This window comes from Vipera berus (assembly GCF_964194415.1).
Source record: "Vipera berus genome assembly, chromosome: 2".
NCBI classification, from domain to species: domain Eukaryota; kingdom Metazoa; phylum Chordata; class Lepidosauria; order Squamata; family Viperidae; genus Vipera; species Vipera berus.
Window position 1 is genome coordinate 95,761,227 of NC_138203.1, and position 15,889 is coordinate 95,777,115.

General features: G+C 38.4%; 1 protein-coding gene across 1 annotated transcript in view; it reads left to right on the top strand.

Moving 5' to 3' along the window:
- The window catches only part of KCMF1 (potassium channel modulatory factor 1), a 49,954-nt gene that overhangs the window by 23,821 nt on the left and 10,244 nt on the right, over nucleotides 1–15,889 (top strand). The window contains 1 exon segment of the mRNA XM_081317902.1: nucleotides 9,097–9,236. Within this exon segment, the coding sequence (XP_081174028.1) occupies nucleotides 9,097–9,236 (140 nt within the window).

The window sequence follows — 15,889 nt, forward strand, 5'->3', positions numbered from 1 at the left end:
TGCGCGCACACACACACACATACACATATATACAACACAGACATATGCATACATATTTGTGTGTTTTATGTACCTGTGTGCAAGTGCGCCTTTTAAGCCAGTCTTGGCTCCTATCAACTACACAAAAAGTCCTTGCAGTTTTCTTGACAAGATTTTCTGAAGTGGTTTGTCCTTGCCTCCTACCTAGGGTTCAGACAGAGGAACTGGCCCAGAGTCACCAGCTGGACTTGAGCCTAAGGTGGGATTGGAACTCACATTCTAACCTGGTGTCTTAACCACTACACTAAATGGCTCTCACATATATGATAATAATGTTATCCATTCAGTCATGTCTGAGTCTTGGGGATTCTATGGACCAGGTCTCTCCACATCTTATGATCTTGCACTACATCTTTTGAGTTGTTCTATGCTGTGGCTGGTGCCAGTTTTCATCCAGCCATCCCCTAACTCTTCCCAGCATAGTTGCCTTCTCCAGTGAATTCCACTGCAGGAATAGCCAAAATACGTGAGACCTTACATACATACAATTACAAAACAAACTAAAAGTACAAATAAAATATCTAAAACTGATTAAATCAGTGAGAAGTACGGACTTATGGGCAAATGCTAGATAAGGGAAGACTGACTGCTCTTCCCTATTTTCCCCTGTAACAACAACCTGGTGGGATAGCTGGGGTAAGAGAATGTGACTTGCTCCAAGTCACACAGTGAGCATAAAATTAGCTTTTCATTTTCCACATGAAGGACACAGTGGGAAATGGCAACGAGAACTGGAAGGTCTTGTTACAAAGCAGAACAAAACGAATACCTATCATTTTAAATTTGATACAGAAAAGTTTGCAGTTGCCCAACCTGAAAGCCTTTGAGGCATATGCAGAGCATGGCAACTCATAGATTAGTGTGACGCTTAATTCTGTGAATGTCTTCAGTCTCTAATATTTTATCAGAAAACTGCGTTAGGAATGTCCATCTGGACTTTTCTTAACACAGATGAAATTTAATTCAGGAGTTTATTTTTATACTGGTTTTGAACTATAGTAAAAATTAACATAAGTACAGGAAAGATTTGAGTGATTGAAAAATCCAGTTCCTAGATGCCAGCAAAAAATGAATTGAGACTATTGTATCATAGTGCTCTGGGAGGAAAACAATATACATTACATAATGCTTTGCTTATATTATGTTTTCCCGAAAGTAAGACCTACCCCGAAATGAAGCCCTAGCTTGCTTTTTTGGGGGTAAGGCCCTAATATAAGCCCTACCCCCCAAAATAAGCCCTAGTTTTGGGGCGAGGTGCACACCTAAAAATCAAGCTAGGATGGGGGTGGGAGGGTGGAGCTTACCATTGTAGCCAGGCCTCCCGTGGATTGACACTTGCCTCACCGGCCCACTCCTTCTGCGGCCGAAGGAGGAGCTCCATTGTGTAGCTGAGAATGGAACTCCAACCGGCATTTTGCAATCGGAGGCCTTTCCAGAAGGCCTCCTTCGGCCGCAGAAGTGGGCTGGCTGGCTGGGGCTGTCGGTGCCGCTGCTGCAAGGTGAGTGAAAAAGACACACACACACACACCAAAAAATAAAACCTGATGTCTCTTGGAGGCAAAAAAAAAGACCAGGTTTTATTTTGGGGGAAACACAGTACATGCTTTTTCCCAGTTCTTTCATCTGAACAATAAAGTATACAGTAAAGCATTTTAGAAGTAGTGAGAGGATTTTGTGAATTGTTTACCTTCCTGCTTTTCTTATCTTTCCACGTTTCTTCTTCCTATTTTTCCTTTCTTCCATGTTTTTCTCTTTATTGGGTTACTTTGATCTTGCATCAACTACCTCAGGTTTTCAGGGTTTTTTTTTTTGCTTAGGAGAGTGTGCCCGTGTGTGCCTATATTTTCATTGTCATTATGTGTGTTCCATTGTCTCGGTACATATTCCCTGTGATATGTATTCCCTCTTCCTAAATTTACCGTCAGCATTTTGATTAGCCCTTCCACTGTTACTGTTTACAAACAGGAAAAGAAATGACAAAATCACACCAATTTTGAACAGATGGGTCACAGACCTTTTCCCTGCAAATGATTTTTTTTGGGGGGGGGTTGCTAGAAGATTGAGAAACAACGGCAAAAACCCTGGCAGTGACATTGAAAGGGGCAGGCAAGAACATTTTGCCTACACAAAAATATTCAAAAGTTTGCTGCTACAGTATCCTGGCATACAGAGATCTTTTTCATAGCTCTGCTATTTCCTTAGAGGAGATAGTAGCGGTGCTTCTATGTGAGAAATGGAAGACAATTTTTTTTCCTTTAAAGCCCTGTAGGCTGGGATGACCGCAATTTAGGCAGTGATTCTGAGTCACTGAAGAGACTAAATATTAGCATTTTGCAGCTTTTATTACACTCTTTCCAACCTAGACTAGAAAGATTGAAATTAATGTATTCAATTATATTTGAGCATTACCGTTATTATATTTTTATCTTGCGTGTGTGTGTGTGTGTGTGTGTGTGTGTGTGTTCATTGTCATCTCAAGACAGCTAACATATTTGGTATTTTTGCCTTCTATTTTTCCTGCAACAACACCCTGTGGTGGGGTGTATTTGACTGAAAGGGAAGTGACTTGCTCAGAGTCACCCAGCCAGCTCTGCCTAAGGGAGGACTAGCATTCACAATCTCCTGCTTTTTAGGTTAGCACTTGAACCATTACACCATACTAGCTGTCATAATCAATTGTCCTCAACCTACAGTCACTTGATCAGAGATGACCCCAAGTTAGAAAGGCGTGGTTACAACTGATCCTTGGAGTTTCGGCTGTTCCTGCACCCTCATGGTCATGTGATCCCAATCCGGGTGCCTGGCAACACTCTTGAGTTTATGATTGGTTGCCAAGTGCAGTTACATGATTGTGATTTTCAACCTTCCCTGTTGACTTCCCCAGAAAGACAATTGGGGGGGGAGGCCAACAGGTTAACCTGGCTGCCAGCCTAGGACATACAACTTCCTGATTGCTTCCCCACTGAGTTTGGTCATGGAAGCCAGCAGGAAGTTGCCTCACCTAACAATTATGGGATTCAATTAACAACAGCAAATGGGACTGTAGGGATTTGCCATCACTAAGTCATGGAATCTTGCTTTACAATCACATTGCTTAGCAATGGAAATTCTGGTCTCGATTGTTGTTCTAAGTCGAGGACTACCCGTACCTTTGCCAGCAAAATAGTGAAAGACTACTTCTCAGATGCTTGCAATGAACTCAACTGATGACCTGTGTGATGCTTTTGAAGATAAGACAGTACAGGTAGTCCTTGTTTAGCAGCCACAATTGAGACTGGCAACTTGGTTGTGAAGTTGGTCACTGAGTGAAATGGCAACTGTGTTTTTGATGTTACTTCAGCTTTCCTTTGCTTTGCACATCTGCAAAGGCTGTTAAATATATGGACTGGTTGCAAAGTTACTTTTTCATTACCATCGTAATTGCAAAGGGTTGCTAAAAGAGGCAGTAGCTAAACTAGAAGACCTGTTAAATGGGCTTAGAGCATCCCTCCCTCTGTTGTGTATATAGTATTCCATAGTGATGGCTTTATTCTCTATAATTAAATAACTAACGATAAACTCATCTGCTCCTTCCATCTGGGTGAATTTATCTTCATCTTTAAATAGATGGTTTTTAAAAATGGGGTAAGAGGTGTTGAATTAAGAGAGTATAAACTATAAGTAAGTGAAATGTTTAACTCTAACCCAAAAAGAACCAGATGGTGGTTAACAGTCTGTGCACATTTAAACGTCGTAATATTAATCACCTGGGTTGAAGTATATCAAAAATAGACAATGCAATATTCATTGGCCTTTATTTTGGATGATTTCTCTTAGTGTAGTATTTTTTTAAGTTAATGTCTAAAATAATTTCATATTGAGCATTGATATTGAGAGTGTGGAGTGTTAGGGGAAAAAATGGAAAGAATGGCCATTTTGATTATTGCTCTCTCCTTGAATAATGGCAGGACTTTTTTCTTTGAGTCAATTTCATGTAGTTTTCTTAGCCACATTTTTGGAAGTGTTTTTCTACTGCCTCCTTTCTAGGCCTGAGACAGAGCGATGGGCTAATGTTGCCCATTTGTTTGTGCTTAAAGCAGGACTGCTAACTCGTGTTTCTCAATTTACAGTGCTTTAACCATTGATTATACAAACTCTTCGTTAACTTTTTTTTTCATTCCATCTTGATTTTACATAACTAGATCCATAATTAGATTTTTAAATTATTTCCAGTCCTTTGTAATAACGTCTAATCCAGCTACTATGTAGAATTTATCCAGTTCAATTTGTAATCACATAGCCACTGTTCCTGTAAAAGAAAACCCTTCTAGAAATCACATTACTACAGGGCAGGTAGTCCAGAATAAACACCACGTTGAGTTGGTAAGCCATGTTTGTAAAGAAAGTAAAGGATAAAAAAAAAACACCAAGAAAGAAGGGAGGAGGCAGAAAGGCGTTTCTAGCAGCAACCCAGATTTCCTTCAGAAGGCAATGTGGCTTAAAGGCATTGAGTTTGTGGAGCAGAAATCAGGCACAATTACAGAAAAGATAAGCAACCAGACCATCTGCCAGGATGACATTCAGCCAGCCGTAGCATATTACCTGGCCGAGTCAATGAAGGAATAGTTGCACATACCCGTGGAGCCCTGGGCAGCCTGCCAGGAGTTGACTGCATTTCCTTAAGGGCTGGTATTATACCATCAACTAGCATATCAAGGAAGAGACTGTAATTGTTGATGGGTAACCTTTTTGGCATCTCATCACTCTGATTGACATGGTTTTAGTGGAGCAATTCATGCTGTCATCAATTGTTTTACGCTGTTTTAATTTTTCATCTAATTTTACGCTGTTTTAATTTTTCATCTAATTTTTCATTTCATCTTGAAATCTGCATTTGTTCAGCACACCTCCTCAACTCCAATAGAATGTGTTGTGTTGTGTTGTTCTTTCAGTGCAGCTCATAACCATAAGTGTCACTGTGCAGTCCATATACAATGCTCCTATCACAATACAGCAGCTGTGTCTGCCTAGCTTGGGTGCTTCTCAATTCTGTCGACCACTTCACTATACGTGAAAGGAGCTTTGTGGCAGTTTTGATAGCATGAACCAAAGGCAAACTTTAAAACTCATTAGGCATGTTATACAGCAAAAGTTTAGTTATGTCCAGCTTCTTTATATATATTTTTATTACATATTATTTAAAATATTTAAAAACTTTGGACAAGGTGTTGACCGTCTGACATCATTTTTGTGTTTTATATACATTTTATATACATATCATTTATAGAACAACAATATCTTTACTGAATTTAAAAAATGTGGATAGAGGACATGCTTTTGGTCCTCTAGTCTGTTCAATGCTCCAGTCATACCAGCAACTCTTTTTTTCATGCTACATGTAAAGAGAGCTGTTACCTTACTATTACACAGGTATCATAGTTTACTACTATTAATATACTTACCTAGGCTGTTTGTTGTAATTTACACCAGGTTTGTCAGTTCAGCATTCAATAAATGTTAGCGATGTGAAGATACAAAGCTTAATGTTTTGCTTCTGATGGTTTCTGGGAAAGCCAAAATAATGGTGCACTTCTGTTAAATGGGAAATTGTTGAATTAATTCTGGAAGGAAGGCTGATTGTATTTTTTTTAAATAGCCCATTTCTTTCTAACTTCAGTCTTTCTTGTAGGCACTTTGTGAACACTTTTCAACATCGTGAAAAGATTTCATCTGTGGGCAGGTAGAAATACAATCAGCTGTTTTTGATTTAGCATCTATGAAGCCATAGCAAAATCAAATCTTAATTTATTATTTGGCAAAATAGTGTAGCTTGAAACCACAATTTACTTTTTTTTAATGATGGTGTGTTAACACTAACCTGCCACTAGATAATTGTGCACAGTACGCCTTGGCTTTGGCTAATCATGAGACACCCAGGCAAATGATTCAGAGAGACAGGCCACTGTTGATAATAGTTTCCATCTATTTCTGTCTCCCACCACCTGTGACATCCCAGAAACATGGTTGACCTGCAGGGGATTGTAAAAAATAAAAATAGGCAGATGGCTTGCTTGAGACCAGAGCCATTGTACATGGGTGAGTGTGAGGGAGATGGCTAATCAGAATTGGGAGCAGTGGAAAAACTGGGCAAAGATTGATTTTATTTTGGATCTGCTCCTAATGTCCAGCAGCAGGAAGTGAGAGTTAATATATATTTTTAATTTCATAACTTGGATAGCACATAGAACAGGGGTGTCAAACTGCTGACCCGCAAGCCGGATGCATCATGGTGAAACTGTACCCACCCCATTGCTGTGAATGGGGAAAAAGTCATGATACGTCGCGACACGTCACGTGATGTTTCGAGTTTGACACCCCTGACATAGAACAATGACTTTTTAAGCCACGATTCCTGGCTGTGGTTGCTACAAGGAATCTTAACTACAGTGTTGGGTCTAAGGAGGGTTAGATGACCGACTTAATGTAAATCTGGTAAGATACAATGTATATGCTGTATGAATTTTAACTTATTCAGGTACTGGTGAAACAAATGAAGATCCGGTGGCAAGCCATGATTAATGTGTCTATCTGCAAGAATGATTTTTTCAATAAAGCTTTATTGAAATAATCCCTGTTTTGCGGAAAGGCAGTCAATGCTTCTTCCCTCCTAAAAGTGGCCAGCTCTCTTAACTGCATCTTGATAATAGCAAATATTCAGGTAGTCCTCAACTTACAACCATTTATTCAGCAACTGTTTAAAAGGACAACAGCACTGGAAAAAGTGACTTCCCCATGGTCACATGATCAAAATTCAGGTGCTTGGCAAACAGCATGTATTTAAGATAGTTGCAGCATCCTGGTGTCATGGGATCGCAGTTTTATGACCTTCCCAGCCAGCTTCCAACAAGCAAAGTCAATAGGGGAAGCCAGGTTTCCTTGATGTTCATGTGATTCACTTAACAGCTGTGGCAAAAAAAGGTTATAAAATTTGGTGTAACTCGCTTAACTGCCTTGCTTTGCAGGTGGAGATTGTGCTCCCAGTTGTAGTTGGGATAGTCAAGGACTATCTCTACTGTTGGTTTTAAATATTAGTTGATCAGAGTTATTGTTGTTCCTTAACTGTGATTTAATATTTTGCTAACAGACTGCTTTGGCACAGTTTTAAGTAATGAGAAACGAGCAAGCATTTGCTCTGGGGAAAAAGCAGGTATCCACCTGAGCTCATACAGTTATTTCAGTTGAGGGTTAGGCCATGTGAGTATTCAGGCACTAAATATATAGCTGATACAAGAAAGCTATTGTGGTTAGGAAGTTTTTTGGCCACATAGCTAGCCAAAGAGCTTACGTATGTTCTCTCATGGATAGCAGTCATGTTGCAGATCCGGGAAACTTAACAGCTTGGATAATGAAAAAGGTATTTGGAGATTTATTTGGAGCAGTTCTGTGGTCTGTAAAAATAAGATTTAGTTATTGCAGAAGGTTGACAAGGCCCAGAGTGCTCACTGGCGCCATATGTTATTTTCAGTGTGTCATTTGTCGGGGGCCACATAGCAAATAATTTCACTTGGATTTGGATTGAAAAGTTTTTATATATGCCCAGGGTATTTTAAGAAGAGTTTTACAATTGGGACTAAAACTTCCATTACTAAGGGATACTGTCAAACTGCATCCCTTAGCAATGGCTGCCCTGGTTGTTATCATAACCCCAGGACCATATCAGTCATTAAACAGGAAGAGACTGGAATTCCAGGCCGGGGGGGGGCAGGTGCTTCAGGCAGGTGCTACAGAGCACAGATAGGTGAAAATTGGCTGGGGTAACTTCGAACTTCCTGCCGGTTTCCCCATTGACTTGCTTGAGGGAAGCCAGCAAGAAATCACAATCACATTGGAAGTTGCAATCGTTGAGTCTCTGGAAGGAGTACAGAGAAGAGCAACAAAGGTGATTAGAGGACTGGAGGCTAAAACATATAAGGAACAGTTGCTGGAATTGGATATGTCTAGTTTTAATGAAGAGAAGGACGAGGGGTGACATGATAGCAGTGTTCCAATATCTCAGGGGCTACCACAAAGAAGAGGGAGTCAAGCTATTCTCCAAAGCACCTGAGGGCAGGACAAGAAGCAACGGATGGAAACTAATCAAGGAAAGAAGCAACCTAGAACTAAGGAGAAACTTCCTGACAGTTAGAACAATTAACCAGTGGAACAACCTGCTTCCAGAAGCGGTGAATGCTCCAACACTGGTAGTTTTTAAGAAGAGACTGGACAGCCATTTGTCCGAAATGTTATAGGGTTTCCTGCCTGAGCAGGGGGTTGGGCTAGATTATTTATTATTTATTGTTATCATCATAATAAGTTGTTATTGTTGTTATTTATTATTATCATAATTGCAAGCCTGGCACCAAGTACCTGGATTGCAACTTCCATTGGGAAGCTGCAACTTCGAGGACAGGTCATAATTACTACTCATTCAGCATCACCGTAACTTTGAACAGTCATTGAACAAGTGGTTATATCTTGTAGACTATGGTATTTCAGTTTGAACAAAGGTGAAGAATGGCCATTTATATTTCAGTTTGAAATTTTCTCTTTATTTGTTTAGTTACGAACCTTCCCTATGAGTCCAACTGTCTAAATGCTGTAAGATTTTGAGGAAATAGTGACGCATATCGTTACTTCAAAATAATAATTGCTGGCATTGATGTTCTCTCAATATAGGAAGCAAAGAGAAAATAGATGCCACCAGTATTCAGTAGTCTTGGATTTATTTGTGTTATAAATTCATGTTATGGATAACATTACCCTTGATTCTTACAGTTTAAAATAATATGATTATAACATATAATCACAGTGAAGAATAAAATAGGACAATATAAATGTTGGGTAGTTGAGGTTATATGTGGTTTAGTTCCCTTTTCTTTTTGAATATTATATATTAATAATTTATATTCAGAAGGTTCAGTCCAGTAAATTGTATGTTGAGCTAAATAGTTTTTAAAAACTATTTTAAAAGAATATTTTCTATATTTCCAAGATGATAATTGGTTTTGGCTGCAATTATCATGTACTTTATTCTTTCAGATTTATACTATGGTGGAGAAGCTTTCTCTGTAGAGCAGCCACAGTCTTTTACTTGTCCATATTGTGGAAAAATGGGTTATACGGAAACATCTCTTCAAGAACACGTTACTTCAGAACACGCAGAAACATCAACAGAAGTGGTAATTATAATAGCCATACTCCTGAATTAATAACAGAAATTAATATTTGTTGTTGTGAGGTGCCCAGATTTCTTTCCACAGTTTGTGAGATATAAATGCCTTAAAATAATATAAAGCACATACTTCTCATGTTGTCCTGTTAGAGGAAAAACAATAGGTAACAGAATCGTTACATTTAAAATTCACTGATTTATCTCCAAATGTACATGGTGCAATCTGTTGCTTTTACATGGGAAAATATAAATGAAGGTAAAGGCTTGCGATTCAGTAAACAGTGTATGATTATGAGACATAGGTTTATCATTAGAGTAAAGCAGAGTCAGTGAAAAATGCAGACTTGCACTTTGAAAAGCAGTAGTGAAAGCCCTGGAAAAGATACTTCCATGACATGTTTTTATGTACAAATGTTAGAATCGTGCAGGCAATTATTTTTCCCTTTGGCCCTCTATGGAAACAAAAGTTGGATTTGAGACATAAATGACTAGTCTCATATTTGGACACATGAAGACCCAGCTCACTTGAGAAATAAATAATGCTGAGAAAAGTGGAAGGAAAGAGAAGAGGACAGCCGGCAGTGAATGTACCTTTTGGGGACCTCAAGGGATCATTCTAGAGATGTATCTATGTGGTCACTTCAGAGTCAACACCAGTCAGTCAATTATTTCACTTAACGTTATCGCACACATTCCTGTTATCCTACCCTTGTCTATGCTGTTGTATTTAGACTCCTCATGTTTCACTGAGTGCTTTATGGGATTCAGAAAAATAGTGCACATATATGATGGTTCTGATAATTTGAGTGGTGATTTTTTGAGTGGGGCACCCAGAAAAAAAAAATGGTTCGCTAATTTGGTTTACATTAACATCCATATAGTTTCTTTGTTCCGTTATAAGCAAGAGTTTAAAAGAACATTGGTTACTTTTACTTTCTTAAGGCTGATGAAATAATAGCAGGTATTAGTGTTACACATGTTAGAATCTATTTGCACGTAAACAGCTTAGTAATAAGAGAACAAAGTCTTTATAAGTAAGTGCTGAGATACACATTTCAAATAAACATTTGGTGTTGGATTTGAGTGGCAGTCAATTAAAGATACTTCCTTGCATGACCTCTTTCCCTTCAGTTACATATAACTTTGTTTATTATGAAAATAACATACTTTATTAGAAAACGAAACTCTTTCTTATAGGAGCAGCTCAAATGAACTGAATTAGCTCAAAGGCCATCCAGTCTAAAATGTTGTACATATTGTGCCAACTTGCCTGCTTCGTTAAAGCCCACAAACAGGATATGAAACAAGTAGCATTCTTCCACACGGGAAATTGCATTCTGAGATGAAGTTTTAAAAGCTGTTTTGACTTACTTGTTTGTAGCTTTTATTGTCTTGTGATTTTGTCTAATCCTTCTAGAAAGTCATCCTAGCTGATGGGTAAATTAGGTTTAGGATTGCCTGTCTTCCGATCATTTCCATGACCAGCTATTGTATATCTCAGTTGTTAGGTGTATATAGAAAGTTATGTTCTTGTTGTATCTCAAACGTGCATTTAATGCATCGGCATGAATAAAGTTTTAGGCTGTTTACAGTGTGGTCCAGTGTAGAGAATTACAGGAATATGTTAAGGTGGCATTATTTCTACCTGCAGAGCTGCCATCAGAGAATGCCAATGAGAAATTTACAGTTGCAAGAAAAAGTATGTGAACCCTTTGGGATTACTTGGAGTTTTGCATGAATTGGTCATAAAATGCGCTCTAAACGTCATGTAAGTCACAACAATAGAAAAACAGTCTGCTTAAAATAATACTACACAAACATTAGCTGTTGTCATGTTTTAATTGAACATAAGATGGAAACATTCACAGTGCAGGGTGGAAAAAGTATGTGAACCTTTGGACTTAATAACTGGTTGATCCTCCTTTGGCAGCAATAACCTCAACCAAATGTTTCCTGTAGTTGCAGATCAGACCTGCACAACCATCTGGAGTAATTTTGGACCACTCCTCTGCACAAAACTGTTTCAGTGTAGCAATATTCTTGGGATGTCTGGTGTGAATCGCTCTCTTAAGGTCATGCCACAGCATTTCAATCGGGTTGAGGTCAGGACTGACTGGGCCACTCCAGAAGGTGTATTCTGTTCTGTTGAAGCCATTGTTTTGTTGAATTACTTGTATGCTTTGGGTCATTGTCCTGTTGCATCACCCATCCTCTGCGGAGCTTCAGTTGGCAGACAGATGGTCGTACGTTTTCCTGCAAAATGTCCTGATAAACTCTGGAATTCATTTTCCCATCAATGACAACAATCCATCCAGGCCCTGAGGCAGCAAAGTAGCCCAAAACCATGATGCTCCCTCCACCGTGTTTTACAGTGGGGATGAGGTTTTTATGTTGGTGTGCTGTGCCTTTTTTTCTCCACACATAGTGTTGTGTGTTTTTCCCAAACAACTCAATTTTGGTTTCATCTGTCCACAGTATATTTTGCCAGTAGTGCTGTGGAACATGCAGGTGCTCTTTTGCAAACTTCAAACGTGCTGCAATTTTTTTTTGGACAGCAACGGCTTCCTCCGTGGTGTCCTCCCATGTACTCCATTCTTGTTTAATGTTTTCCTTATTGTAGATGTGTCAACAAAAATGTTAGCATGTGCCAGAGATTTCTGTAGGTCTTTAGCTGACACTCTAGGATTCTTCTTTACCTCATTAAGCATTATGTGCTGTGCTCTTGCAGTCATTTTTACAGGATGACCACGCCTAGGGAGAGTAGCAACAGTGCTAAACTTTCTCCATTTGTAGACACTCTGTCTTACACATGAACATCAAGGCTTTTGGAGATACTTTTGTAACCCTTTCCAGCTTCATGCAAGTCAACAATTCTTGATTGTAGGTCTTCTGAGAGCTCTTTTCTGCGAGTCATGGTTCACATCAGACAGTGCTTCTTGAGACCAGTAAACCCAAAACAGGTGTGTGTTTTTAAAGGGCAGGACAGCTGTCAGCAACACATCCAATATCATCACACTGATTGGAGTCAAGGTTGGCTCACTCCTGGCTCCAATTAGCTCTTGGAGAAGTCATTAGGCTAGGGGTTCACATACTTTTTCCACCCTGCACTGTGAATGTTTCCATCTTATGTTCAATTAAAACATGACAATAGCTAATGTTTGTGTAGTATTATTTTAAGCAGACTGTGTTTTCCTATTGTTGTGACTTACATGACGTTTAGAGCGCATTTTATGACCAATTCATGAAAAACTCCACGTAATCCCAAAGGGTTCACATGCTTTTTCTTGCAACTGTATATTTTGGCCCAAAGTGCTTGATCTAATAGTTTCCCCTTGCTGCTTATATCTACATAAAGACATTGGGAACAATTATCCAGAAATTTGGAGTGTTGTCTTACCAGTATACTGGTGGCACTGAACTCTACTTCTCCTTTCCATCTGAACCACAAAAAGATTCTACAGAGGCTTGAAAGTTGCCAGGAGCCAGTGGTGGATCAGATAAGGGCAAAACCCCTGAACCTAGATAAGATAGAAATAATGTGGATAGGAATCTTAAATCAGGAAATTCGGAAAATGCTCTGTTAACAAGATTGGGCTTCTCCTGAAGTAACAGATCTGTCACTCTCCTTGATTCAAGCCTTATTGTTAAAGGCAGAAATGGCCTGAATGGCATGTCCCAACCTTAGGCTGGCGTGCCATTTTCCACCCTATCTATATTGGGATGTGCTTAGTTTCAGTAACACCTAATATTTACTATTTCTTAATTGGTTTACTAAAATGCCCAAAAGTACCGAAAACAGCTACTCAGTTATTATATTGGATGCTAAAATGGCTTATAGGGCCCTGTTTAAGGGTATGATACTCTTAGGCCCTAAACAGTTTCAGAGTCGGGCAGTTTAAAACCTGCCTCCATAGCATACACCTATGCCAGGGGTCTTCAAACCTGGTCCTTTTATAACTTGTGGACTTCAACTCCCGGAATTCCTCATCCAGTGAGCCTGGCTGAGGAATTCCGGGAGTTGAAGTCCACAAGTCATAAAAGGGCCAAGTTTGAAGACCCTTGCCCTCGGCAGTAAGATCAGTTTGAACAATAGTTTTAGCTCAAGATATAATGGCCAGGAATAGAGCCTTCTCAATAGCGGCAGACCAGTCATGGAACTCTCTCATAAGAAACGCGTATTCTAGAACAAGCTGTTGGCTTATTGTTTTTCTGTTGAAGTAACCTTGATTTTAATTTTTGTATTCACATTTTTAAGCACTGCAATTTTATTCTGATAGTGGTTTTTTTTATTAAAGAGTTTTTACAAAAACAAAGTTTTACAATATATACCCAAATCCCCCCACCCCAAACCCGCCCACTTCCCCCCCCCCACTTCCCAGAGCTAAATACAGGATTATAGTTATAGTAATCATATTCTAAATAAAAATTATGCATAATACACAATTAACCAAATTCATAATGTGCTTTAACTCCCCTTTAACATAACTACAAACAAAGTACCAATAACAATATCCCACTAAAATCTACTCATAAGCTAAATGGAACTTTTTAGTCCCATATTTGTTCTGAATATAATCTATCCATCTCCTCCAAACTGAAATATATCTTTCCTGTGAATGATCTTTCAAATAAGCAGAAATCTTAGACATTTCTGCAAGATTCGAAACTTTAAACACCCATTCTTCTACAGTGGGCAAACTATCCTTCTTCCAATATTGTCCCACCAGTAACCGTGCTGCTGTTATCATATTCAACATCAAATTAGTTTCTTTAACCTCACAATCTACAACAATACCCAATAAAAACAATTGTGGAGAAAACTTTATCTTTCTCTTAAAAATCTTTTGAATGTTCCACCAAATTTTGATCCAAAAAGCTTTTATATTTCTACAAGTCCACCACATGTGAAAATAGGTAGCTTCTAAACTACCACACCTCCAACATTTAGACTGTAAATTAGGATACATGTTAGACAACTTCTTGGGATCCAAATGCCATCTATAAAACATTTTATAAAAATTTTCTCTTAAGTTTTGAGCCTGAGTAAATTTAACATTTCTGACCCAAATTATCTCCCAAGCGTCAACGAAATTGGTTCCTGAATATTTTGTGCCCACTTTATCATACAGTCTTTAACCAATTCCGTTTCCGAATCCAATTCAATTAAAGCATTATATATCCTCTTTATATGTGCACAATTTAAATCTCTAATTTGTTTTACTAAATTTTGATCTATAATTGTGATGCCAACCTTTTGATGTGACTTCCACCTAGCTTTCAATTGAGTATATTGAAACCAAGAGTAACTTATGTTTTCTTGTCTTAACTCATCTAATGATTTAAGTTGCCAATCATTCCCTTGCAATCGAAGTAATTCCTTATAAGAAACCCTATCCATACTCACTCCCATAGATACGCCCTCTATCGCGTGTCCAGGAATTCCCCAAATCGGTATTTTATAATTTAACTTATAATAATACTTTTTCCAGACACGCAATAAAGCACTTCTAAGAATATGGGATTTAAAAGCCCTGTCCACCTTCTTATCGTAAAGCAAATATGCATGCCATCCATATACCAAATCCCATCCCTCAAGATGAAGTATTCTCTTGTTAGTTAAATTAAGCCAATCACTAACCCACGTCAAGGCAACCGCATCATAATACAATTTCAAATTCGGCGCCTTGAGTCCCCCTCTTTCCCTAGCATCTTGTAAAATCTTAAATTTAACTCTTGGTTTTTTCCCCGCCCAAATAAATTTATTAATACCCTTCTGCCATTGATCAAGGTTGGCATCCTTTTTCAATATAGGTATCATTTGAAACAAAAAGAGAAACTTTGGCAGAACATTCATTTTAACAACTGCAATTCTTCCCAGTAATGATAATTGTAATTTTTTCCAATTATTTAAATCCCTTGTGGACTTCAACTCCCGGAATTCCTCATCCAGTGAGCCTTCCGGGAGTTGAAGTCCACAAGTCATAAAAGGGCCAAGTTTGAAGACCCCTGCCCTTGGCAGTAAGATCAGTTTGAACAATAGTTTTAGCTCAAGATATAATGGCCAGAAATAGAGCCTTCTCAATAGCGGCGGACCAGTCATGGAACTCTCTCATAAGAAACGCGTATTCTAGAACAAGCTGTTGGCTTATTGTTTTTCTGTTGAAGTAACCTTGATTTTAATTTTTGTATTCACATTTTTAAGCACTGCAATTTTATTCTGATAGTGGTTTTTTATTATTATTATTCTTGGTACAGATATTAAATCACAATGAACTAAAAATGTTGAACTTTCCATTTTTGTAATGTTACCTTTGATTATTTTTCTGATTAATTCTTTATTGTAAGAGCATTTTAATAAAAAGATGACAGCATACCTAATGCTGCTTTAAGGGCTGATACTGTCATACATAATGATTATAAGGAGGAATTTTTAATACTGGACTTGAGATCTCTAGGGCAAAGTCTGCATGCATGGCAACTTCTACAGACACTCCTTTTGGCAGGCACAAAGGCCCTTCTTCCAATTTGATTTTTTTATCTATTTACTTTAAATTAGAAGGGTGGGCACATTGGAAGGTCCACTCATTTTCTGGAATACTTCTGAGGCATATGCAAACATAGAAATCCTGAAGAATGAAAATGTAGAAAGTAGTGTAGGCT